Raw genomic sequence first — 25,776 nt, 5'->3', positions numbered from 1 at the left:
AGAGTTTTCAATTTTTTAGAGTTAGTTTTCTGACACCGTTTCTTCCTCTCCAGTGACCTCTAAGCGACTCCTCTTCCTCTACGACGTGACCTTTTTCCAGCGATTATCCTAAGCATGATCATTGAGTTGTCTTCGTCTCGACGAAGACGAATTGTTTTCATCATTTCGTCTCTGACGAAGACGAGATGAAGACTCTTCATTGACGAGGAGTCTTCGTCTTCGTCAGAGACGAAGATGATGAAAACGATTCGTCTTCGTCTTGGTCTTCGTCAATGACAGTTCCTCTAACACCCTTCCCTAGAAGTACTATCCATCGAAGGAGAAATGTTACGAATTAATATCCGAAATATCTATTTTTTTCTTTTAAAATACTTTAAAATAAACACATCACTAAAAGTGTTTAGAAAGTATTCCAAGAAAATTGAAAATCTGGAAGCAAAGAAAAGATGTATATACTTATAAGAAAACTCATATGAAAATAAGGAGTAATCATATACAACTGTATAATCATCTCAAAAAGGTCAAAAGTCGACCAGAGCATGTCACTGTATGCATGTAATATAAACCAGAGATAACCTGCTCTAGTCAGATCTATCTTTGCTGACCTAACCCTATCTCGTAACTACCTCGATCACTTGTAGCTCTATTTTTAATTCACTATTTTTTCGGTTAATCACCTTTATACCTTTTAATTCTTAAAGTTAACAAGAAAAAATTAAAGAGAAAGTTGGACGCTGTCCTTTTTCAAGTTCATGGGTGGCAAAGTGTCATTTAGATCAGGGAAAAAATCAAAAGGAAAATAATAGTTCTCTCTTCTAGACAAACACAGTAAATGGATGGCAGAGTCATTATTGAAAAACAATTTTCTGTAGTAGTTTGTGATGGCTTTGCAAGATTTGTCTCATCCTGAATTAGATGCAAGATTTGTCTCATCCTGAATTAGATGCTAACAGCTGACTGTACTCTACAACCTTGATGGATTTCGTAGGCTGTAAATTACTATTCCCTTTCCATGATATCTTCGGACTATAATTTGGTCAAACTTTTCTCCTTTGGCTGCAACCTATGGATCCCGCCTATTACATTGACTTGGAATTCTTTGATGCATGTTCAAGTGTTTCCTCTTTTCAGTTCTAGCTGGTTTAGCTCTTGCGGTTTTTCAGGTTGTTGCCCAGGATCAGACAGGTTACTTAATTTTGCAATTGGATAGCACAATTTGATTGGAATTTATTGGTCATCTTTAACTAAAAATCTTTGTGTTTTTTGATTTTTCACAGGTTTCATCACTCTGGATTGTGGGTTACCAAGAGATTCTGAAAGCTATAATGAAACAACAAGGGGGTTACATTATATTTCAGATTATGATTTCGTTGAAACTGGAGTTGGTAAGAGTATATTGCCTGAATTTCAGGCGGGGAAGCAGCAGGAAACGTGGCACCTCAGAAGCTTTCCTGAAGAACTCAGAAACTGCTGCAGATTCAACCTCACACAGGGCAATGAATATTTGATCAGAGCGGTATTCCTATATGGTAACTATGATGAGCTTGGAAATTTACCCAAATTTGATCTGTATTTGGGGCCTAATAAATGGGAAACCATATCATTAACAAACGCATCAACTGTTTCAATCAAGGAGCTCATTCATGTCCTCCCAAGAAGTTACTTACATGTCTGTCTTGTGAATACTGGTTCTGGGGTTCCTTTCATTAATGCTATTGAGATCAGGCCTATGAACAATGGCATTTATAACAACACTGAATCTGTATCCCTTGAATCTCTTTGCTCGGCTTGACGTTGCTTCAGAATCCAATCAGACAATAAGGTGAACTTATAATTTTTTTTTTTAACTTAAAGAACGCCACAGTTTTACCAAATCTCTGTATTTGAAAATGATGCCTCAGGTACAAAGATGATGTCTATGATCGAATCTGGACCCCTTATAATAAAGATGAGTGGAAACAGTTGAGTACGAATCTTACTATTGATTCTGACGGTGACAACAATGGCTTCCAGCCTGCATCTATTGTCATGAGGACTGCTGCGGTGCCCAAAAATGTTAGCAGATCTTTGGATATTTCATTGAAAGTTGATGATCCCAGCCTTCAGTTTTACACTTACGTCCACTTGGATGAAATTCAGAAGCTTCAGGGTAATGAGTCCAGAGAAATGTAATGAAGCTGAGTGAAGATTGCAGCTGCTGGAATTTATTTTTGATGAATTGAAGATGTGCTCAAGTGCTCTGAAACAAAGCCAATATAAGTTTGTTTTTGTTGTTTAATATGTTGACAAACTTTCTTATCCATTTGGAATTATTTTAGTTTGTATTTAGTTGGAATGTAACCAATGCAGCTTGGAGTTGTTAGAGTAGGTAAGCTTTTGGTTTGCTTTGTAAGAAATTGGATGGTTTAGCTTAATTTGAACTGCTGTGTACTTGTATTAAGTAAGATAGGATGCATATAAATGTATTATTGAAGTAATGAAAAAATAAGTGACTTTTTACAGCCAAAAAGACTCCTTCCGTTCCAGCTCTGTTTTTTCTTCTTTTCTCCTCTGGTTTTGCGTTTTTTTCATGCTTTCTTTGCATACAAATCTCCATTAAAAACCAACAATTGGTATTAGAGTCTTCTGTCTTTGTAAGGGCCTGTGTCAAGGAAGATTTGTAGAAGTGTTAGAAAGAAGGAACTCAAATTGTAACCATGGCTTCCAGCAACTTTGCAGGAGTGACTGTACCGGTTTTTTCTGGTGAAAACTATGCAGCCTGGGCAGTAAAAATGAAAGCCTATTTAAAGGCTTTCGATTTGTGGGATGTAGTTGAAGTGGATAAGCAGCCAAATCCACTGCCTGAGAATCCAACACTGAACCAAATTAAACATCACTATGGGGAGACAGCAAAGAGGTACAAATCTTTGTCTTGTATCCATTCTGCTGTTTAAGAAATTATGTTTGCAAAAATCATGGCCTGTGAAACAGCAGAGGAGGCATGGGATAAGCTAAAACTAGAGTTCCATGGCAATGAAAAATCAAACCAAATACATATTTTCAACTTGAAAAGAGAGTTTGCTTTACTAAGAATGAAAGATGGAGAATCAGTCAAAGGTTTCATTGATAGATTAATGAAGATAGTGAACCAGCTCACTCTTCTTGGAGAAATCATTTCTGAAAGTAAGGTTGTGGAGTAAGTGTTAGTAAGTTTACTAGAAAAATTTGAAGCAAAGATTTCCTCCTTGGACGATTCAAAGGGTATGAGCACTATGACCATTTCAGAATTGTCCAATTCATTACAAGCTATAGAATTGAGACAAGCCTTTAGAGATAATGTTACAGTCTCTGAAGGAGCATTTACAGCAACCCAATCATAAAAAACACAAGCTGGTTTTAGTTCAAACAAGCAGTATGTTGACAAGAAAGGAAAGGAGAAGAAGGATGGATATGATAAGAGGCAAAGAGGAAAGAAAGACAGATTCTCACCTTGTCTGCACTGCAAAAAAACTAGTCATACAGAAAAGTATTGCTGGTATAGACTTGAGATTCAGTGTAAAGGATGTAAGGAGTTTGGTCATATGGAAAAGGTGTGCAAGAACAAAGGAAAAACAACTCAGCAGCAAGCTCAAGTTGCCGAAAATTTACAAGAGAAGGATGAGCATTCTGAAGAGCAGTTGTTTACTGTAGACTGCCATAATATTCAATTTCATTCTCAAAATTGGCTACTAGACAGCGGATGCACTAATCATATGACTTTTGATAAAAGCCTTTTTATCAACCTCAGAAAGAGCAAAATTTCCAATGTCAAAATTGGAAATGGAGAGCTGTTGCAAGTGCAAGGAGTGGGCACAATGACTGTCTAAACAATTTCAGGTACAAGATTGATCAATGATGTGTTACTTGTTCCTGGTATTGCTCTTAATCTACTGAGTATTGGTCAAATGTTAGAAAATAATTATTCTCTAAAATTTGACAATAAAAAATGTCATGTGTATGACTCAAAAGGAGTAGAAGTAATTATGGTAGATATGATGCATAGAAGTTTTTGCTTAGAGTTAAATGATGTGAATGCTCAAGCACTTGTTAGTAGTGATGATGAATCAGTTAAATGGCATAAAAGATTAGGCCATTTTCATGGACATGGACTCAAATTGATGACTGAGAAAGAACTTGCTGTTAGAATGCCAAATGTGGCAATGATGACGAAAATTTGTGAAACTTGTCAATTGGGAAAACAAACAAGGCTTGCTTTTCCAAGGAATGAAGCATGAAGGGCCAAAGAGAAGCTGCAGTTAGTGCACACTGATGTGTGTGGCCCTATGTCAGAAAATTCCTTAAATGGCAGTAAGTATTTTGTATTGTTCATAGATGATTTAAGTAGGATATGTTGGGTGTATTTCATCAAACAAAAATCTGAAGTTATTAATGTGTTTGTGAACTTCAAAAAGTTTGTAGAGAACGAATGTGGATGCAAACTAAGAATGATAAGAAGTGACAATGGAGGAGAGTATACTAATGAAAAATTTGAGAAATTTTGCAAGGAAAATGACATCAAACACTAGCTTACTCTCTCATATACTCCTCAACAAAATGAGGTGAGTGAGAGGAAAAATAGGACTGTTATGGAAATGGGAAGATGTCTTTTGTTTGAAAGCAATCTGCCAAAAAATTTTTGGGCAAAAGTAGTAAATACTGCAGTCCATTTGCTCAATAGGCTGCCAACAATAGCATTAAAAGATAAAACACCTTATGAAGCTTGGTTTGATTCAAAGCCAAATGTAAGTTATGTGAGAATAGTTGGTTGTGTTTGTTCGACTTTTATTCCAGAAGTGAAGAGAGAAAAATTGAGCAAGAAGGCTGAGTTAGGTATATTAGTGGGCTATAGTGACAAGTCCAAGGCATATAGAGTATATTATCCTTCAAATGGTAAAATTGGCATTCATAGAGACTTAAAGTTTGATGAAGAATCAATGTGGAATTGGGAAATAAATGTAGCCTAAAGGAAGATAAAGGAGGAGCCAATTGTGCACAATGAAAGAAAAACAGAAAATGAACAGCAAAATAGTAGTGATGATGAAAATAAAGCAGTCAAGATGAAATCACTTGCTAATATTTATAGCAGGTGTAATTTGGCAATGATTGAACCTGCCAATTTTGAAGAAGCTTCAAAGTTTTCTGGTTGGAGAGCAGCCATGCAAGAGGAGATAAACATGATACAAAAAAATGAAACCTGGAAATTGGTTGATAGGCTACTTGATAAACATGTTTTAGGGGTCAAGTGGATTTACAGGACAAAACTAAATGCTGATGGTTCTGTAAACAAGTTAATGCTGATGGTTCTGTAAACAAGTTAAAGGCAAGACTTGTAGTGAAAGGCTATGCACAAAAGGAGGGTAAAGATTATTCTGAAACATTTGCACCAGTTGTAAGGTTTGATACTATTAAACTTCTAATTGCATTGGCTGCTCAAAAGGGTTGGTTTCTTCATCAATTAGATGTCAAGTCAGCTTTTCTCAATGGTGACTTGAATGAAAAAGTGTACATAGAGCAGACTCCTGGGTTTGTGAGAAAAAGAGATGAAAGGAAAGTGTGTTTGTTGAAGAAGGCCTCATATGGCCTGAAATAGGCTCCAAGAGCCTGGTATAGTAGAGTAAACACTTATTTGATGAAGCTTGGTTTTGTGAAAAACTTGAATGAAGCTACATTATATGTGAAGTCAGAAAATGATGATATGTTAATAGTGTCCATTTATGTGGATGATCTTCTGATTACAGGTAGCAATGCAAATTTGATCACTTGGCTGAAACTAGAAATGCAAAATACATTTGAAATGACTGACTTAGGAAAACTCAATTTCTTCCTTCGCATTGAAGTTTTGCAATAAGAATCTGGTATTTTCATTAGCCAATAGAAATATGCTAAGGAATTAGTGAAAAGATTTGGTATGGAGAATGCAAAAGGGGTTGACAATTTTCTTGTAGTAAGCCAAAAACTGAAAAAGAATGATGGATTTCCAGAAATTGAATCTGTTGTCTTCAGAAGTTTGATAGGATGTTTACTTTATCTAACAGCAACTAGACCTGATATAATATATGCAACAAGTTTGCTTTCAAGGTTTATGCAAAGACCAAGCCAACAACATTTTAAAACAGCAAAAAGGGTCCTCAGGTATGTTAAAAACTCTGCTGATCTTGAAATATTATACAACAGAAATTTGAAGGTCAATTTACAGAGCACCTCTGGGTTTGTTGATAGTGACTTGGGTGGCTCAATGGATGATTTAAAGAGCACCTCTGGTTACATTTTCTCTCTTGGATTAGGATCAATCTGCTAGAATTCAAGAAAACAAAGTGTTGTTGCTCAATCTACTGCAGAAGCAAAATATATAACTGTTGCTTCTGCAGTAAATCAAACCATTTGTTTGAGAAAGATATTAGGTGATTTGCATGAAAAACAAATGATTGCAACACCTATTTATTGTGACAACAAGTCTGTTGTGGCTATAACTAAAAATCCAGTTTTTCATGGCAAAACAAATCATATTAAGATCAAGTATCATGCAATAAGGCAGGCTGAAGAAGAATATGAAATCCAGCTAATTCACTGCAGTTCAGAAGAGAAATTGGTTGACTTGTTGACAAAGGCCGTTAGCACAAATAAATTTGTTCAACTAAGGAACAAATTGGGAATGGTAAGTAAGTTTGTCAAGGAGGAGTAATGAAGCTGAGTGAAGATTGCAACTGTTGGAATTTATTTTTGATAAATTGAAGATATGCTCAAGTGCTCTGAAACAAAGCCAATATAAGTTTGTTTTTGTTGTTTAATATGTTGACAAACTTTCTTATCCATTTTGAATTGTTTTAGTTTGTATTTAGTTGGAATGTAACTAATACAACTTGGAGTTGTTAGAACAGGTAAGCTTTTGGTTTGCTTTGTAAGAAATTGTATGGTTTAGCTTAATTTGAGCTGTTGTGTACTTTTATTAAGTAAGATAGGATGTATATAAATGTATTATTGAAGTAATGAAAAAATAAGTGATTTTTTACAACCAAAAAGACTCATTTCGTTCCAGCTCTGTTTTTTCTTCTTTTCTCCTCTGGTTTTGCGTTTTTTTCATGCTTTCTTTGCATACAAATCTCCATTAAAAACCAACAAAATGAACATTTTTCTGGGAGAAGAATATTGGTATAGACCTTTTAATATTAATTATTACTTGTCAACAACCACAATATACAACGTATCGGCGTTGTCTATCAATGGTGGAAATTATACAATATCAATTCAGAGAGTTGAAAATTCAACTCTTCCTCCCATCCTCAATGCCATCGAAATCTTTTTTGTGAAAGACTTCTTGGAGCTACAAACCGACGAAAATGATGGTATTTTCTTCCTACCATGTGAAACTACAAAATTTCATTTTTAGTGTAGTTCCTCTATTTGTCCAAAGATATATGCATACTAAGATTCTTGTTTTTTGTATGTTGTGAACATATTAGTTGACGCTATAATGAAAATCAAGTCCAGTTATTGGCTAAAGCGAAATTGACAGGGAGATCCATGTGCTCCTCAAGCATATTTATGGGATGGTCTAAATTGCAGCTACAATGGTAATGACCCACCTCGAATTATATCCTTGTAAGTATATGCCTAAAGAAAAGCATTTTCTATAGAAAGTTTTTAGATTAATTAATACAAACTTCTTACTAATTGATACGAGAATGAATTCTTCAGGAACTTGTCCTCGTGGGGTCTGACTGGAGAGATACCTCTATACTTGATCAATCTCACATCAATAGAGTATTTGTAAGTACATATATATCATTGCAATCAATTTATGATTTTTCATTTGTATATAATATGAAAACTTATCATTATCATTTAAGGACTATGAACTTGTATGGTATAAAAAAGTTTTTCATACATTTTGACCTGTATTGCTACAAATATATATAACTATACAAGAGGCTAAATCTGGTAAGAATTCTAAAGAATAAAAAATAATTGACAGTTTTAATTGACAACTATTCATTAGCTATTTTAGGAAACTAAAATACAAACAAATCACACTAATTCAGCCTAATTAACCCGTGAATCTTACAACACTCCCCCTTAAGCTGGCTTGAAGATGTCTTCCATAGCTAGCTTGCTAACTAGAAGTTCAAACTGTCCCTTGTGTAGCCCTTTGGTGAGTATATCTGCTATTTGATCTGTAGTTGGTACATAGGAGAACAAATTAACCCACTTTCAATCTTCTCTTTGATGAAGTGCTTGTCAACCTTAATGTGTTTCGTTCTGTCGTGTAAAATCGGGTTGTGAGTAATTGAAATGGCTGCCTTGTTATCACAATATACTTTCATAGGATAAGACACCAAGATCTTCAAGTCTTCAAACAATTTTTTCAACCAAATTGCCTCACTAATCCCATGAGCAAGAGACTTGAACTCAGCCTCAACACTACTTCGAGCCACAACATTTTGCTTTTTACTCCGCCATGTAACAAGATTTCCTCCAATAAAAGTGTAGTAACCTGAAGTAGAACGTCTGTCAGTAGTATAATTGACCCAATCTGCATCAGTGTAGACTTCTATTTGTAGATTGTTATTCTTCCGAAACATAAGACCCTTTCCAGGAGTTCCTTTTAGGTATCTTAGTATTCTATAGGCTGTATTAAAATGTTCTCATCCAGGTGAGTGCATATATTGGCTAACCATACTCACAACAAAAGCTATATTAGGATGGGTATGTGACAGATAGATTAACTTCCCTACAAGTCTTTGAAAATTTTCCTTATCAATTACATCTTCAGCTTTAGCTGGATCAAGTTTCAAATTAGCGTCAAGTGGAGTATCTGTAGCTTTACAACCTAGAAGACCTATTTCACTGAGAAGATCAAGGATATATTTCTTTTGGTTTACAAAGATACCCTTTCTTGATCTAACGAACTCCATACCAAGGAAATATTTTAATAATCCCAGATCTTTAATCTCAAAATCTCGTGCCAACTTCTTCTTTAAGTCTGCTAATTCTTTAGAATCATCACCTATCAAGATTATATCATCCACATAGACGATTAAGATAGAGATTTTACCTTTCTCTGATCACTTATAAAACATTGTGTGGTCAGCCTGGCTTTGATGATAACCATGGCTTTTCACGACTTTTCCAAAATGTTCAAACCAAGCTCTAGGAGACTGTTTAAGGCTATATAGGGATTTTTTAAGTCTGTAGACTTTATCTTGTCCCATCATCTCAAATCCTGGAGGTAGGCTCATAAACACCTTTTCTTCTAAATCCCCATTCAAGAACGCATTCTTGACATCTAACTGGTGTAATGGCCAATCATAATTAGTAGCTAAAGACAATAATACTTGGATGGAATTGATTTTTGCAATAGGGGCAAAGGTTTTCTGATAATCAATTTCGTATGTTTGAGTAAACCCTTTAACAACTAATCTCGCCTTGTATCTCTCAATACTTCCATCTGCCTTACATTTCACTGTAAACACCCATTTATACCCGATAGTTTTTTTATGTTTGGGTAAATCAACAACTTCCCACGTTCCACTTTTCTTCAGAGCATTAATCTTTTCCATTACTGTTGATTTCCAGTCAGGACCATCGAGTGCTTCTTATATGTTTCTTGGGATAAATAAGTTAGATAACTTAGATATAAAGGCATTATGTTTCTTTGAGAGTTTAGCATAGGAAAGATATCGGGATGTAGGATGAGAGGTACGTTTAGCTTTCTAATAGCTATAGGAATATCTAGATCACTAGACTTAGTATTATGTACTAGATAAGGAATAGAATCAATATTTGGGTCATTGAGGACATGAGTATGAATAAGAGAAATGTTACCTGGAGTAGTTTTAGGTTCTGTTCTCGGAGCAGCTGATTGAACTGGTGCTAAAGGAACCATGACCTTTTTTTTATGACCTTTCTTCCTTGAATAAGTTAGGAGCTCTTTACCATGTTTTGTGAGAACTATGGGTAGTATTTCTCCCCCTGTTGAGGATTTAGAAATGTTTGACAAAACAGATTCAGGATCACTTGTTTCCTCAGTATTATTAATTTCTTCTTTATTTAAAAGTTTATTTTTAGATGTGGGACCAAGTATAGAACCGGTAATAGGTGTAATAGGATTAGTAGAATCAATGATTTTAGGTAAAGGAATAGTAGAAATATCCCAAAAATTTCCTTCTTCTCCTATCTCCCCCTGAAGAGAAATTTTTGAAAGAAAGGTTGACTTTCAAGAAATGTAACATCCATAGAGACAACTATTTTTTTAGTTTATGGATTAAAACACTTGTATCATTTTTTGTTTGGAGCATAACCAATAAAAATACATTTTTCTGCCCTCGGATCAAGTTTAGATCTTCCTTTACTATTTATGTGGACATATGTTGTGCACCCAAATATTTTAATAGGAAGATTTGAAGGTATTCGTGATTCAGGAAAATTTTTTTTAAACAATCAAGCGGAGTAATATAGTTCAAAACACGAGTAGGCATTCTATTAATAAGATAAGATGCAGTTAAGACAACTTCTCCCCATAAATATTTAGGAACATTCATTGAAAACATAATAGCTCGAGAAACTTCAAGAAGATGTTTATTTTTGCGCTCAGCAATACCATTTTGCTGAAGTGTATCGACATAAGTAGTTTGATGATGAATCCCTTTTTCAATGAAAAAACTTCTAAGATTCCTTTAAAGTATTCAGTTCCATTATCTCTGTGAAGAATCCCAATTTTGGTTTCAAAATGGTTTTCAATCATTGAGTAAAACATTTTAAATAGTTTTTCAACCTCAGATTTTTTCGACATTAGGTAAACCCAACATAAACGGGTATGATCATCAATAAACGTCACAAACCATTTTTTATTTGAGGGTGTATTAATCCTTGACGGACCCCAAATGTTACTATAGATTAAGTAAAATGGTTTTAAAGCTTGATAAGTTTTAGGATGATAAACAATCTTATGACTCTTAGATAAAAATGCAATTCTCACAATATAGTTTAGAACAATCTAAACTTTTAAATAAACTAGGAAATAGTTTTTTAAGATAAGGAAAACTAGGATGCCCTAGTCTATAATGCCAAAATATAATTTTATCCTTAACTAGAGTAGAACTAATACCACTTAAGCCTTGAGCTTCTTTATTCTTGGAATCTTGATCTTTAAAATAATAGAGGCCATTGATTAATTTAGCATTGCCAATCATCTTCTCCGAGTTCAGTTCCTGGAAAACACAATATGATTCAAAGAAAGTAACACGACAGTTAGAGTCTTTGGATAATTTGCTAACCGATAGTAGATTACAAGTAAGTTTAGGAACATATAAGACGTTCTTTAAGGAAATATTTTTTGAAAGATTTATCAAACCTTTGCCGGCTATAGAAGAATAAGATCCATCTGCTATACAAATTTTTTCATGGCCAGAACAAGGATAGTAAGAATGAAACAAGTTAGACAAACTCGTCATATGATCAGAGGCTCCCGAATCTATGATCCAAGGAGTAGAATAATTTAGTGAGTGACAAGATAATGCCTTAAAATCATTACCTGTTTGAGCCACTGAAGCATTAGGACCACTAGATGAACCTGAGTTGAACTTCAGCAATTTCAGGATTTGATCAATTTGCTCTTTGTTGAAGGAGGCCGAATTTGCCTCATGTGCAGCAAGAGTCTTATTAAACCGTCCTTCATGAGAGCCCTTCCAATTTGCTGGCTTTCCATGAAGTTTCCAGCATGTCTCATGTGTATAACGTGGTTTGTCGCAATAGTCACACCAAACACGAGGCTTGTCATTGGATTTCTTGTTAGTATTTCAGCTAGCATTCACCCTAGCCGCAAGAGCAGAGTTTTCAATAGGACTGCCAGGGTTTTTCTTACCGAGCATAACAAGACGACGACTCTCCTCATGACGGACTTCAGAGAACACTTCACCAATAGATGGAAGCGGTTGTCTACCGATGATCCTGCCTCTAACTTCATCAAACCTCATATTAAGTCCAATAAGAAACTTAAAAATACGATTATCCTCCACCATTTTTTTATAATGGTTACAATCATGAGTACATTTCCATTCATAATCATTGAAGAGGTCCAAGTCTTGCCAAAGACGTTTCAAGGAATTAAAATACCTAGTGATAGTATCCTCACCTTGACGGATTTCTTCCAACTTCAAAGTCAACTCATATACCTGAGATTGATTTCCCAAGTCTGAGTACATTTGGTTGACATTGTCCAAAAGCTCCTTAGCCATATGATAGCACATATAGTTGGAGCTTATGTCTTCCTCCATCGAATTCACCAACCATGTCATCACCATTGAGTTCTCCGTGTCCCACGTAGCATAGCTAGAATCATCAGATGCAGGTTCCTTCTTTTCTCCAGTCAAATATCCCATCTTGCCCCTACCACGGATATACATGCACATAGATTGAGACCAGTGCAAGAAATTCTCTCCATTTAATTTAATCGTGGTAATTTGAATAGAGTGGGATTCCAAGGTGGGAACCTGAGTGGTAGTCTGGATGTAGGCAGGTCTATAGTGTTGGTTGTCTCTGAAATCTAAGACATGATGATGAAAAGAATAGAGAGGAAGGAGATACGCTGATACAGATGAAGGCTAGGAATTCAAGAAATAGAGTTCCTGCTCTAATACCATATGAACTTGTATGGTATAAAAAAGTTTTTCATATATTTTGATCTATATTGGTACAAATATATATAACTATACAAGAGGCTAAATCTAATAAGAATCCTAGAGAATAAAAAATAATTGACAGCTTTAATTGACAACTATTCGTTAGCTATTTTAGGAAACTAAAATACAAACAAATCACACTAATTTGGTCTAATTAACCTGTGAATCTTGCAACAGGGACTTATCACAAAATGATTTAACGGGATCAGTTCCAGAATTTCTAGCTAAAATGCCATCTCTGACTGCTCTGTAAGTAAATTGAATTTCATAGTCGCTGTAAATGAAATTTTCCGGGAAGAAGTGTGAAGAGAATCATTTTTGCTACGATCTACAATGCAGAAACTTAACAGGAAACAACCTCACTGGTTCACTTCCTGTTGAACTCATTGAAAGATCAAACAATCATTCACTATCATTAAGGTATTATATAATTCTGTTTTTCATTTTAAGATTTGAAAAAATCATAGCACATACTGCAGGAATTAAGTTGATTATTAAAGCTAGTTGATTATGTGACGTATTCTAACTTTAGCTTTCATCTGGTGTGATGACATTATTAAGTGTTTCTGGGAATCCACATATTTGTACATTGGTGTCCTGCCAAAGGAAAAGCAAAGTCAAGTTTGTTATTCCAGTAGTAGCAACAGCCACCTCATTGTTTGTCATCTTAATAGCATTGGCTATTTGGTGGAGTCTCATAAGAAGAAAACAACAAGGTATAGGAATATCAATTGTTGAAGTAATCAATATAGAAGTTCTTACTCATAGAAGACATAAAATTTCTTCAAAATAAGATCCCTGATAGATATATGCGTCGTTAAACTTGTCCGCTTATATCAGCTTTAGGAGACAATGCAAAAGTTGCACTTGAGTTTGAAGGTCGACTATTCACATATTCGGAGGTCTTGAGGATCACTGACAACTTCAAGAGGGTTCTTGGCAGAGGAGGATTTGGAACAGTTTACCATGGCAGCTTGGATGGCAGTACTCAAGTAGCTGTGAAACTGCTTTCTTCCTCTTCAAGGCAAGGACATAAAGAGTTTCAGGCAGAGGTATGGAGCAACTGTAACTTATTCTAATATCTTCCTATTTTCATTTTTACATTATAGTTGTGGCTTTGAATTTCAGCTCAAACTTCTGATGAGAGTACATCACAGAAACCTTACAAACCTTGTCGGGTGCTGCAACGAGGGCGCTCATTTGGCCATTGTATATGAGTTCATGGCAAATGGAAACCTAAAGCAACATCTTTCAGGTGGGTTCCCTTTAAACTTAACTTTAATTTGTTCTTACCATGAAAGAAACGAGATGATGTTGTATCAGTTTTCATAAACAAATGCAGATAGAAAAGAAACTAGTTTGAGTTGGGAAGACAGATTGCGAATAGCAGTTGGTGCTGCTCGAGGTTAGTGTAAATTCCTTAAACAAGACCAATAGCATTCAGTTTACCCGATGATAATAGTGAGTAAATTTTTTCTGAAAACGTAGGATTGGAATACCTACACATAAGCTGTAAGCCGCCCATAATCCACAGGGATATTACGTCCACAAACATCTTATTAAATGAAGAATTTGAAGCCAAATTAGCTGATTTTGGCCTATCCAGAATTTACCCCTCAGAAGGTGGCACTCATGTTTCCACAGTAGTTGCTGGAACCCCTGGCTACCTTGACCCTGAGTAAGCAAATTTTCATTGCTCATCTTATAAAATTCTAATCAAATTGTTTCATAAGCTTTGACTTTATCTTTTCTTTTATGTTTATCTAGGTATAACATAATAAATCGGTTGAACGAAAAGAGTGATGTCTATAGTTTTGGGATTATTCTTCTAGAGATAATCACGGGCCACCCCGTGATAACAGAAGTTGAAAATGAAGATAAGCACATTCACATCAGTGAGCTGGTTACTTCCATGGCTTCAGAAGGACATATTGAAGACATTGTTGATCCTTGTTTGTTGGGAGAGTTTGAAGTTGTTTCTGCAAAGAAGGCTGTTGAAGTAGCTCTGAAATGTACATGTCATACCTCCTCCAGAAGGCCAAGCATGAATGAGGTGGTGGTAGAATTGAAAGAGTGCCTGGCAATGGAGTTAGCTCGAAAAACCAACAGCCGTGGCATTGGCCCTCATCTTGCAAGAGAAATAAACAGTATGAATTGGGACAGCGAGTCTTCTCTCCAACCAAGATAGGGCGCTTAAGAAAATGCAGTACTATGACAAACAATAGCAAATCTATGTTCCTTCTTTCCTAAATGATATTCTGAAATTGTCAAAATTAAAAATCAGAGATAGAAATAAAATTGTGGACAATTGGGCTGACAGACTAATGTGTGTTTTACTGATAACCAGAGACTGTAATGTGAACGACACCCTTCAAAATAAGAGAATAATATTCTGTAACATCCATTTCATTTGTGAGTTTTTACAAGATGATATAGCCTTTCTAGTTTCCTTAAGGAAAAAAAGTCTATACATATATAAACATAAACTAAACACTTTCTGTCCATTACTTTTAAGCTTCTTTTACATCAATGTGGAATCGAACCAAGTCGAATTGGATAACAAAGAAGATATGTGAAATTTTACATATTTTCTCAATTTTCATCACATCTTCTCATTCAATCATCATCATGTGCTTACACCTATGAGAGTTTCTAATAACTTCACAACCATTTGTGGGTTTTTTGGTGTCTTCGTACAGATGAATAATCCAAAGTCTTTATCCTCTATGAAGGAGATCTCGAATTTTATTTCAATTTGTCCCCTGTTTTCGGGGCAACTAATTTTGTTTTTGGCCCTTACAAGAACCCTTCAATTGTATTCTTTGTAAAACATAATAATATAAAGTAATTCTTATTATTAAGTGCTCAATCGACCAAGTCAATAGACAGTGTACTACAGCACTTGTACTTGTCAAGAAATAAACCTCTCATTACCACGCTAGAGTATGGACTCCGAGTCAACTCGCCAGGCCATGTCTTGAGTCTTCATTGGAATATATACAATGGTATAGTAATTCTCTAGTAAACTCTCCTATATGTTGGAAAGTTATTGAATTTATCATCATTGGAATAAAAAAATATTTTTATAGAGGAATCAAATGGTATTCAAGTAAAGTCCTCACAAAACAATATCATTATGTTTGAATATTATTAGGGACCTTTGATTTAGATAATGTTTTATTAACAAAATTAAAAAATTATCTTAAAGATAAATTACTTAGAAGATTACCGAGTATAAATGATTACTATATTTGATAAAATTTGATAAAAATGAGTAGATATAAATAATTATTATATTTGGTTAGAGTGATAAAAAAATACTAATAAATTAATTTATTTAAATACCCTTAGATATAATTATTCTAAAATATTTTTTATATTATTTGTTATATTAATTGAAAATGAAGTTATTTTTGTCTTAAAAAATTAATAAATAAGAATATAATTATAATAAAATGAAGATTATTTTCATAATTTTTTAATACTTAAACTAAAAACGATAATCAGATTATTATCGATATTATCTGTCACATCATCATTAGTAATAAAAAATTACATCGACAAATCAATCAAGGTAGTATAAATAATAAAAGATAGATTATCAAGATAATTTTTATTGACTGAAACCAAACAGCCCTTATGTTCTTCTACAAAAACATCATCTATATCCGTGGCCCTTCCTGATTGATGCCTTGAGAAGAAAATTCCATGTTAATGGTGTAGGACCAAATTTATTGGGGAGAAGATATATTACTTGGATTATTTATAATGTACAGTACATGTGCTGGCTCAAAAATAAGTCCATGGTCTTTTATTAATATTTCCCTTCATTTATTTTGTTAGACTGGTCAGAGTCGAGATACATACCAACTGCCTACTAAGGTTAATTTTGAAGAAAGCAATGGCATCCAATTTTCGCTGCACGACACAACACAATATACGTTACAAAATTGCATGTCGGACTGAGAGGCCATCAGACCACAGATAATGTTGAAACCAGCCAGTTTTTCTGATCGTTCAATTAGCAGTTTTAGACATATAGGGACCATATGAAAATGATTTTTTTGTTGTTTTTTTATTTTAACGTGAATTTTACTTAATGCACGTCAATTACTTATTTTCTACGACGATTCGACGTTAATCCAATTGTGAAAGAAAAAAACTCAAAGGTAAAGACATTTATTTATATATAAGAAGATCCAATCAAACCTTAAATTTAGGATATTAGAATTTTATCATAAAAGAGTGTGTATTTATACTACGGTAACTGTCGAGTTTCAAAAATATCTCTGTGTTATTGTTGGACGCACAACTCTTGACTTTGTTGAGTGTTTATCCATGAACCAACTTTTACAGCCGATAGTTTGAAAAGCTAATTATACAAAAACCCAAACATGAATTGTTGAGGATAAGTGAGTTATTTTTCCCGGTTGATTGTATGATTAATTGATTATTGATAATGGATGCATTATTTTGTCAAATTTAAGGTTTAAAAATGAAAATAAGGTTTGGTTTATTGGTTCTGATTTAGTTTAGGATTAAAAAGTGAAAATCAGACGGGGACCGAGACAGATTGACAATATATATATATATATTATATCGCCAGTCAACGATTTTATATTATAAATATAAATTAATACATTATCAACATTGAAAATATATTGTTTTAATGTTGTTTAAGAAATTATTCCTAGTTTTTAAATATTTATAGCTGGCAAATCGTCATTATTTGACAATAATAGTGTAATACATTGGAAATTAACAATAAATCACAAGTTATATACTTTGAATTGTCAAGCTTTGAACAGAGTATTTTAAATGTTCATCCTCGCCACCAACCAAGTGGTGGCCTGGTGGATGTGAGAAATCAGATATAATATTTAATTAATTTATAATGTCAAACTTGACATTATAACATTTAGTTAATTTATTCTGTCGGAGGCCTTTGCCTATCAACTTGAAAAATATAATCCCCAATGGACAAAATTAAAATTAAATTAAATTATAATTAAGTAATCTAATCGGGTGGGGGTATTTTTCCCACCACGTGTTTATTTTACATGAATGAATGATAAGTTCTCACATTTAAATTTTAAAAACGATTTTTTGCTGTTTTCTATTGGATAAATGTTGTTAAATTTTAGGCAAAAATAGAAAAAAAAATATTACTTATAGTTTTTATCTTCTAAAATTTAAATATTAACGTGATAAATTTAATTAGTTTTGTTTATTTATTTTAATATTAAAATATTAAAAAAATTATAAATTTATCAAATAAATGTAAATTATATATTTATCTTTTTTTTTTTTTACAAAAAATAGTTAATTTTTAAAAATTAATTTATCTTCCACTTGTTTTCTTTGAGTTTTTAATTATTGATTCATAAAATTCATGAACACACAACCCCACCAAACTTTCTGACTAAAACACTATTTTGATTAGGCAAAACCCTTCTTTTATGGTCTTGTTCAATATAAAGTCATCTGCAAACTTCTTCTTCAATAAGAAAAGAGCACACGACATGGTTAAGATGTCAATGACATTGATGATGGAATCTTTGAAGAAAGCGTTTGTGGAGGGAAATAGGTCGAGGTGGTCATTAGCCACCATCACCGCCATCCTTTCACCGCCTCCCATTCGAAATTGCCGCCACAACCACTCACACCACCATTGCATCAATCCTAACTACAAGAAGTGACTAGATTATCCAAGGAATAGATGTGCAAATAGGGTGGATATGAATCAAGCTGAATCTAAACATCTCGTGGCTCAAATTCAGTTCAAGTTTGATTTAAATAAAAATAATTCGATTTGAGTTTAACTCGTATTTATAATTTAAATCTATAGCTCAGATTCATGGTTTAAATTTGTAATTCATTGATAAAATAAAATTGTTTAATAATTATTTAACATAATTTGAATAGAGTCAGACGTCAAGTTTGAACCGAATCGATTAATTTGTTCGAGTCACAAGCTGAATTTTCTCTCGCTCAAATTCAGTTTGGCTTTAAAATGAGATGAACTTTCTAACTTAAATTTTGTTTAAATTTGAACTAAGCAAATTTGAATCAAATCGAGTCAGCTCGGTTTGAGTCAAACATTTTGTATAGATAGAAAGAATCGTTGAATTCGAAACCGAAATTGAAATTGCCTTTGAAATCTTTAAATTGAATCTCCTAGCAAGAGAATAAAACTCAGTTTATTTGTTTGTTTGGTAGAGACGGAGAATTTTGCAGAGCTGAAACGAGAGAAGAGGTGAAGATAATGTGCGAGAGGTGGGATGATTTGGCAGGATGATTGGTAAACGAGAAGAAGAGTTGTTTGGTTTGGGAGGGTTTAAGATGATAAGGCCGGATTGTTACGGTTGGAGTTTTCAAAGGTAGATTTAATAGTAGGATTGTTGTCAAGCGCAATAGTTAATATTTCGGATAATATTTTTAATTCACTATTTTTTCGGTTAATTACCTTTATGCCTTTTAATTGTTAAACAAGAAAAAATTAAAAAGAAAGTTGGACGCTGTCCTTTTTCAAGTTCATGGGTGGCAAAGTGTCATTTAGATCAGGGAAAAAAACAAAAGGAAAATAATAGTTCACTCTTCTGGATAAACACAGTAAATAGATGGCAGAATCATTATTGAAAATCAATTTTCTGCAGTAGTTTGTGATGGCTTTGCAAGATTTGTCTCATCCTGAATTAGATGCTACCAGCTGACTATACTCTACAACCTTGATGGATTTCGTAGGCTGTAAATTACTATTCCCTCTCCATGATATCTTCGGACTGTAATTTGGTCAAACTTTTCTCCTTTGGCTGCAACCTATGGATCCCGCCTATCACATTGACTTGGAAATCTTTGATTCATTTTAATATTACTCGAGCATCAATTGAGTTAGAAATAGAGCTGGAATATTAGACTTTAATTATACGAAGACTTTTCATTGTCAAATATTCTACATTTTATTGACATGCAAGCTTCTACAGCTACATACATAGCTAAATGAATTGCTATATGACTGGCCAAATTAAAACTTCTTAATCTGATCATATTCCCTGGAAGAAACCAGAGAAGATGGCCATGAGAATGTTTCACTGTAAATGCTTTGCATTTCTAGTTGCTCTTGCCTTTGTTCTTCTGCAGGTTCATGCTCAGGAACCAGGTCAACTTTCATTTCTGAATCTTTTTTTTTTTTTTTAAATTAACACTGATTGCCATGGATAATGTAACTCGGAACTAGCTAATGATTTTACTTCTGTTTCCAGGATTTATCAGCATAGATTGTGGAGCAACTTCAAACTACACTGATCCGACAACTGGCCTTTATTATGTTTCTGATTCAAGCTTCATAGCAACTGGGGTGACCTACAGTGTGTCTGCAACGTATCAATTAGACAGTCTTCAAAAACCGCTATGGACTCTCAGAAGCTTTCCTGAAGGATCCAAAAATTGTTACCATATAAAAGTCACCAAGCAAAGTAGATACTTGATCAGGGCAAACTTCTTCTATGGAAATTTTGATGACAAAGCTTCACCACCACAATCATTTGATTTGTACCTGGGGGTTAATCAGTGGGATTCTATTGTTCTTGGCAATGTTTCCACCATCCTGTTTAGGGAAATCATACATTTTTCGCCATCAGATTATATCGACATCTGTCTGGTGAATACAGGCTCAGGGACACCATTGATTTCATCTCTAGAATTCAGGCAACTGAAAAATACCACTTATGTAACTCAATCAGCTGACTCGCTTATAATCTATGCAAGGATGAATGTTCAACCTATTACAAATGCAATACTCAGGTGAGCAATTTAGGTGACAATTATGGCTACAAATTTAAGATAAGTTCACCCTATGCTTAACTAGCAAGAAAATTTTTACAATCTTGTAGGTACCCAGATGATGTTTTTGATCGAAGATGGGTATCGTATAACGATTCCACCATGGATCAGTTGACTACCGATGCCACAGTTGATACTGATAGTCACAATGACTTTCAGCCTCCACAAATTGTGATGAAAAGTGCTGGGATACCAAAAAATGTAAGTGAGCCGTTGCAACTCACTTTCACACCTGTGGATCCGACTTCGAAGATTTATGTGTACATGCACTTTGCTGAACTTGAACATCTTCCTGCAAATCAGTCCAGACGATTCAATATTACTGTGAATGGAGACTACTTGTATGGACCTACGAGTCCAACTTACTTGTACACATTCTCTGTGTACACCTCTTCATCCTTGAGCGGAGCACAATTGGTGTTTCAAATAATTAAAACTGAAGATTCAACCCTGCCTCCAATCCTCAACGCAGTCGAAATTTATGTGGTGAAAGATCTCCCCCAATCAGAAACTGAGCAAGAAGATGGTAAGCTCTTCCAAATTGCTAGCATCTAACAGTACAGACAATTTTTAATACTAATTATTCTGCTGAATCTGCAACTTTAGCTGATGCTATCAACAATATCAAGTCATTGTATAAGATGAAAGATTGGCAAGGAGATCCATGTCTTCCTCAAGACTACTTGTGGGCTGGACTTGATTGCGACTTCAATGGTTATGATCCTCCAAGAATTATTTCCCTGTAGGTTTATGTCTTCAATAACACATTTTATTTAACTTTTTAGTTTGATTTTAATGACACTTTGTTAATAAAATGAATGGACATGAATTTAGGGATTTGTCTTCAAATGGGTTGACTGGTGAAATACCTCCTTACATTTCCAATCTTACAATGATTCAACAACTGTAAGTATATATAAATCTCCATCTCACATGATTAATTTAGTGAATCTTCAGCCTATTGAAGATGAGATCAATTGGTTGACTGAACAAATTAATTTTTTTTTTAATTTTCAGGGATTTATCAAACAATAGTTTGACTGGATCAGTGCCTAAGTTTCTGTCTGAACTGCAATTCTTGAACACCTTGTAAGTTAATTCGTGGGATTTATAAATTGAAATGTGATGTGTCTTGGTATCAAAACCAGGGATTAATTCATATTTCTGGTATGAATTTTGCAGAAAGTTAAGTGGAAATAATTTCACAGGTTCACTTCCAGTTGATCTTATTGAAAGATCAGAAAGTGGTTCCCTATCATTAAAGTACGATTTTCTTCCTGTGAACAACTGTAATGCCATATGAAGTCAAATACACTTTGAAATTTTCCGATTCAGTGATATTTCTGAAAAAAGTTTCCCATCCAAGGTTGGATGAAATGACCGATTTCCAACCACTAAGTTTGAAAAGATCAAATTTCCATTAGTATATTAAAGTCAACCTTTAAATTTAATTGTAAAAAAATATTTTTATTATTTTGGTCAAATATCATAATGAGTTTTTCATATCAAACAGTTTGTTTATAATTTTCTCTGGGCATTGTAATTCAGCTCTGATTATGGGTTTACACCTATATAATGGTACTTACATTTATTTATTTACCATAGCAAGAATTTACTAAATTTTATAAGAAATATTCAATTAAATTTGTACTATTTTATATTTATTGTTCTTAAGTAAATAAAGACCTGATCAATCTTGGGCTGGATCAATTTGGGCTTCAGTCTGGCAATCTGCCCAAAAAATGGAGTGAACCCCCAATTTGCATTGGGTCAGTTTATTTAATACTTATAATTCTCAGCTCTCACATTTGTTCTCACTGGTGTTTGATTGAAGTGTGGATGGCAATCCCTATCTTTGCGCTTCAGTTTCATGCGCCAAGAAAAAGAAGAACAATGTTGTTGTTCCAGTTGTAGTAGCATTCGCTGCCTTGTTCATACTATCAGCTGCATTGGCTATTTTCTGCAGAATTAAATGTCCAAGGCGAGGTATCTTTTTGCATTGCTAGCATTAGTAACCCCAGAGTCCAGAGCACATGCACCTGAAATTTTCATGTATTTTCACATGTATCTTAGTATTATTCTTACTCTGATTATTGATTTAATCAGGACATATATGGGGAAGAACCCCAAGAAAATCATCATATGTGTTAACGGAAAAGATCAGACGATTTACATATGCTGAGCTCTCGATGATCACCGGCAACTTCAAAAGAGAACTTGGTAAAGGAAGTTTTGGAAGTGTTTACCATGGTTACTTGGATGATGATACTGAAGTTGCTGTGAAAATTCTTTCTGAATTATCAAATCAAGGATATGAAGAGTTTGAAGCAGAGGTATCATGTGAATCTTAATAGAACTTGCATTTAGTCTTTTGAGCTTGCTTACTTATTATGTGCGTGCGATGTGAAGTCTAAAGAGATTTTTTTAATTTACAGGTGAAGCTTCTTCAGACAGTGCATCACAGAAACCTCACACCCCTATACGGATATTGCGCTGAAGGCAAGCAAATTGGGCTCGTCTATGAGTACATGGCCAATGGAAACTTGAAACAGCATCTGTCAAGTTAGTTTTTTACTAGGCCATTTGATAATTAATGGTTTCATTTTCTGAAACTTTCAAACCAAATGGATGACAAGAGAGATAATCAAAAAGAGAAAACTTAGAATCAGTTGTAAATTTATTTGTTTTTCTGTATGGATGTAGATAAGAGTGCAGATGTCATGAGTTGGGAAGGGAGACTTCGTGTAGCGGTGGAGGCAGCACAAGGTTAATCAATTTGCAAGTCTTTCGTTTAGCTTTCATTTAGTTTCATATTTGGGCCTTTAGGTGAACTTGGTTAAGGGAATTTGAAATGCAGGATTGGAGTATCTACACCATGGCTGTAAACCACCCAGAGTACACAGGGATATCAAGTCTGCAAACATCCTATTGAGTGAAAACTTCCACGCCAGAATAGCTGATTTTGGGCTCACAAAAACTTTCACAGTTGAAGGTGGCACTCATTTGTCAACAGGTGTTGCTGGTACCTTCGGCTACCTTGACCCTCAGTAAGTAATTTTCTTCATCTCATACTTGAAGTGATCAAAAGAAAGAACACCTTAATAAAGTTGGTTTAGCAAGATTTACCAACCTTTTTTTTAAATTTTTTATGGAGTAAGTATTCTTTTTGAACTTGCAGGTATTGTCAAACATATAGATTAACTGAGAAGAGTGATGTTTATAGTTTTGGGGTTGTTCTTCTGGAGTTGATCACAAGTCGACCGGTGATTGCAAATAACAATGGGAATAATCACATAAGCCAGTGGGTTGGTTCCATGATTGCACAAGGAGATATCAAAAAGACAGTCGATCCAAGGTTAGGAGGAGACTTTGACATCAACTCAGCCTGGAAAGCTGTTGAAATAGCAATGCTTAGTGTGTCTCAAACTTCCGATGAAAGGCCAAGCATGAATTATGTAGTGAGGGAACTGAGTCAATGTTTAGAAATGGAGATTGCTCGGAAGGAAAGACGTGGGGTTCAACCAGGAAATCATCATGAAATGGTGTCCCTAAATTTAGGAACTGATCTCATTCCTTCGGCAAGGTAGTTCTTTCAGGTCAGCAAATGAAGATGGCTTTTCGAGTCTCATTGCTTCTTCAACTTCAGTTGGTGTCTGAATTCTATGAAAAATCAAATAAACGTAATGGTTTTGGTGCCTCAGTCAATCACATTATATTATGTTAAAACTTTTACTTTAGTGCTTCAAGCGTGATGTTTCTATTTGTAATCACATTCTTATGTACTATGAGTGTTTTATATGATTGCATTACAGATTTCAGGTTTGCTTTATATCCTTGGTTTATGTCTTTTATTTTATCACATTGGTGATAACAATAGCACTAGCATATCAATTGTAAAGTTTATTGTTTCTCATTTTTTAAAGTTAACAAAACTGATGAAATATTAAAATTTAAAAAAGAAAAGTTTAGATTTGAATCTTCATTATATTTATGAAACTTTAATTTATTTAATATAATCCGACTATTATATTTTGAGATTTATTCATTTGACCAAATTGGACAGAATTTCCCCTTACCAAAACTAGTTTTCCGGTTATATATCTATAAAGTTAGACAAAAAGTTTTAAGAACACAAAAAGCTTCAAATGTCATTTGGGAATTTGTGTCCAAGACTAAATTTCTGGAGCTACTAGCTTTTAGAGAAAGTGGACCTAACAAAAGTCCAACATACGAAAGGAAAACTATCTAGGATAAAAAATTATTAAATTGATTTAGGCAATGATTCATCAACTGAGACAATTGCTATAGAGAAAGTGATTGGCGACCACAATAGTCTAGACGAGAAAATCGGTCTTGTTGGTTTGATATTAAAAATGGAAGGAGAGACAACACTAGAAAGGAGAGTGATCAGTTATCATTGGTCAAAAATTCATCTGCGATATTGAAAACCCTCAATAGAGAAAAAATGTTATTTTTTAAAACTTAATTTAAAAAAAAATTGTTAATTTTTCAAATTAAGGAAGTAAAATGTATAAACTTTAAATATTATTATTAAATGATGATTTTATCTATAACCTTAACTTACTTTTGGGAAAAAATTATTAGTTTTTTAAATCATAGGTAAGTGTTTAGATTTTTGAAAGTTAAAGAGTAGGAGTTTAAAATTTTACCATACCTTATGTGGGAATAAGTCTTTTGGCCTAAGATATATTAAAATTGAAGAATCCAGATTGAAATTGATCTATTCAATTATATAGAATTAGGTAGCCTCAAATTTATGCAAGGTGTGAAAAAAAAAAAAAAGCTTCAAATTTTCTTAAGCCTCTTATATTTTATTGCAATTCTAATGTTGACCTTATTTATTTTTGTTCTGAGCTTGACAAGTGAGAATTAGTCAATGCAGGGGACGGAATGGTTTACCCTAGAGGCCTAGACCCTCATTGTGTGCCAAATGTTAGAAATTTCATATAATTTATCATAAAGAAATATTAAAACTTCCAGAAGTTGACCAAACCATCGTAAGAATGTTACAATTGTTTTGAAAATTTCACATTTTGTTTCATATTGACACATTGCATATTCACATTAGCAGATTTCTATAACCATATTAAAGGATTTATAAGCCTAGCTAGTTTGGATGATAGTTTATGAGGAACACCCGATTCAGGTATAATTCATGTAAATGGAGATAGGATATATAAAATATGTTGATACCTTTTTGTTATGTTTTGCTTGTCTT

At 34.0% G+C, this 25,776-nt stretch overlaps 1 protein-coding gene and 1 pseudogene across 1 annotated transcript; both read left to right on the top strand.

Annotated features, from left to right (window-relative positions):
- The first annotated feature begins 943 nt into the window (after positions 1-943).
- LOC123206356 lies at positions 944-14,939 on the top strand (annotated as a pseudogene).
- Positions 14,940-19,688: 4,749 nt separating this feature from the next.
- LOC123206365 (probable LRR receptor-like serine/threonine-protein kinase At1g05700) lies at positions 19,689-24,245 on the top strand. Its single transcript, XM_044623551.1, has 13 exons — positions 19,689-19,854; positions 19,958-20,498; positions 20,588-21,063; positions 21,144-21,279; positions 21,372-21,443; positions 21,555-21,626; positions 21,720-21,800; positions 22,372-22,523; positions 22,644-22,870; positions 22,973-23,099; positions 23,241-23,303; positions 23,395-23,584; positions 23,716-24,245. The coding sequence occupies exons 1-13, from the start codon at positions 19,767-19,769 to the stop codon at positions 24,122-24,124; spliced, it is 2,634 nt and encodes an 877-aa protein (XP_044479486.1). The 5' UTR covers positions 19,689-19,766; the 3' UTR covers positions 24,125-24,245.
- The last annotated feature ends 1,531 nt before the right edge of the window (positions 24,246-25,776 follow it).

Source organism: Mangifera indica, unplaced genomic scaffold (genome assembly GCF_011075055.1).
Source record: "Mangifera indica cultivar Alphonso unplaced genomic scaffold, CATAS_Mindica_2.1 Un_0033, whole genome shotgun sequence".
Lineage (NCBI taxonomy): Eukaryota > Viridiplantae > Streptophyta > Magnoliopsida > Sapindales > Anacardiaceae > Mangifera > Mangifera indica.
The sequence above is the reverse complement of the archived record's forward strand: the minus strand, read 5'-3'. Positions and strand labels throughout refer to the sequence as shown.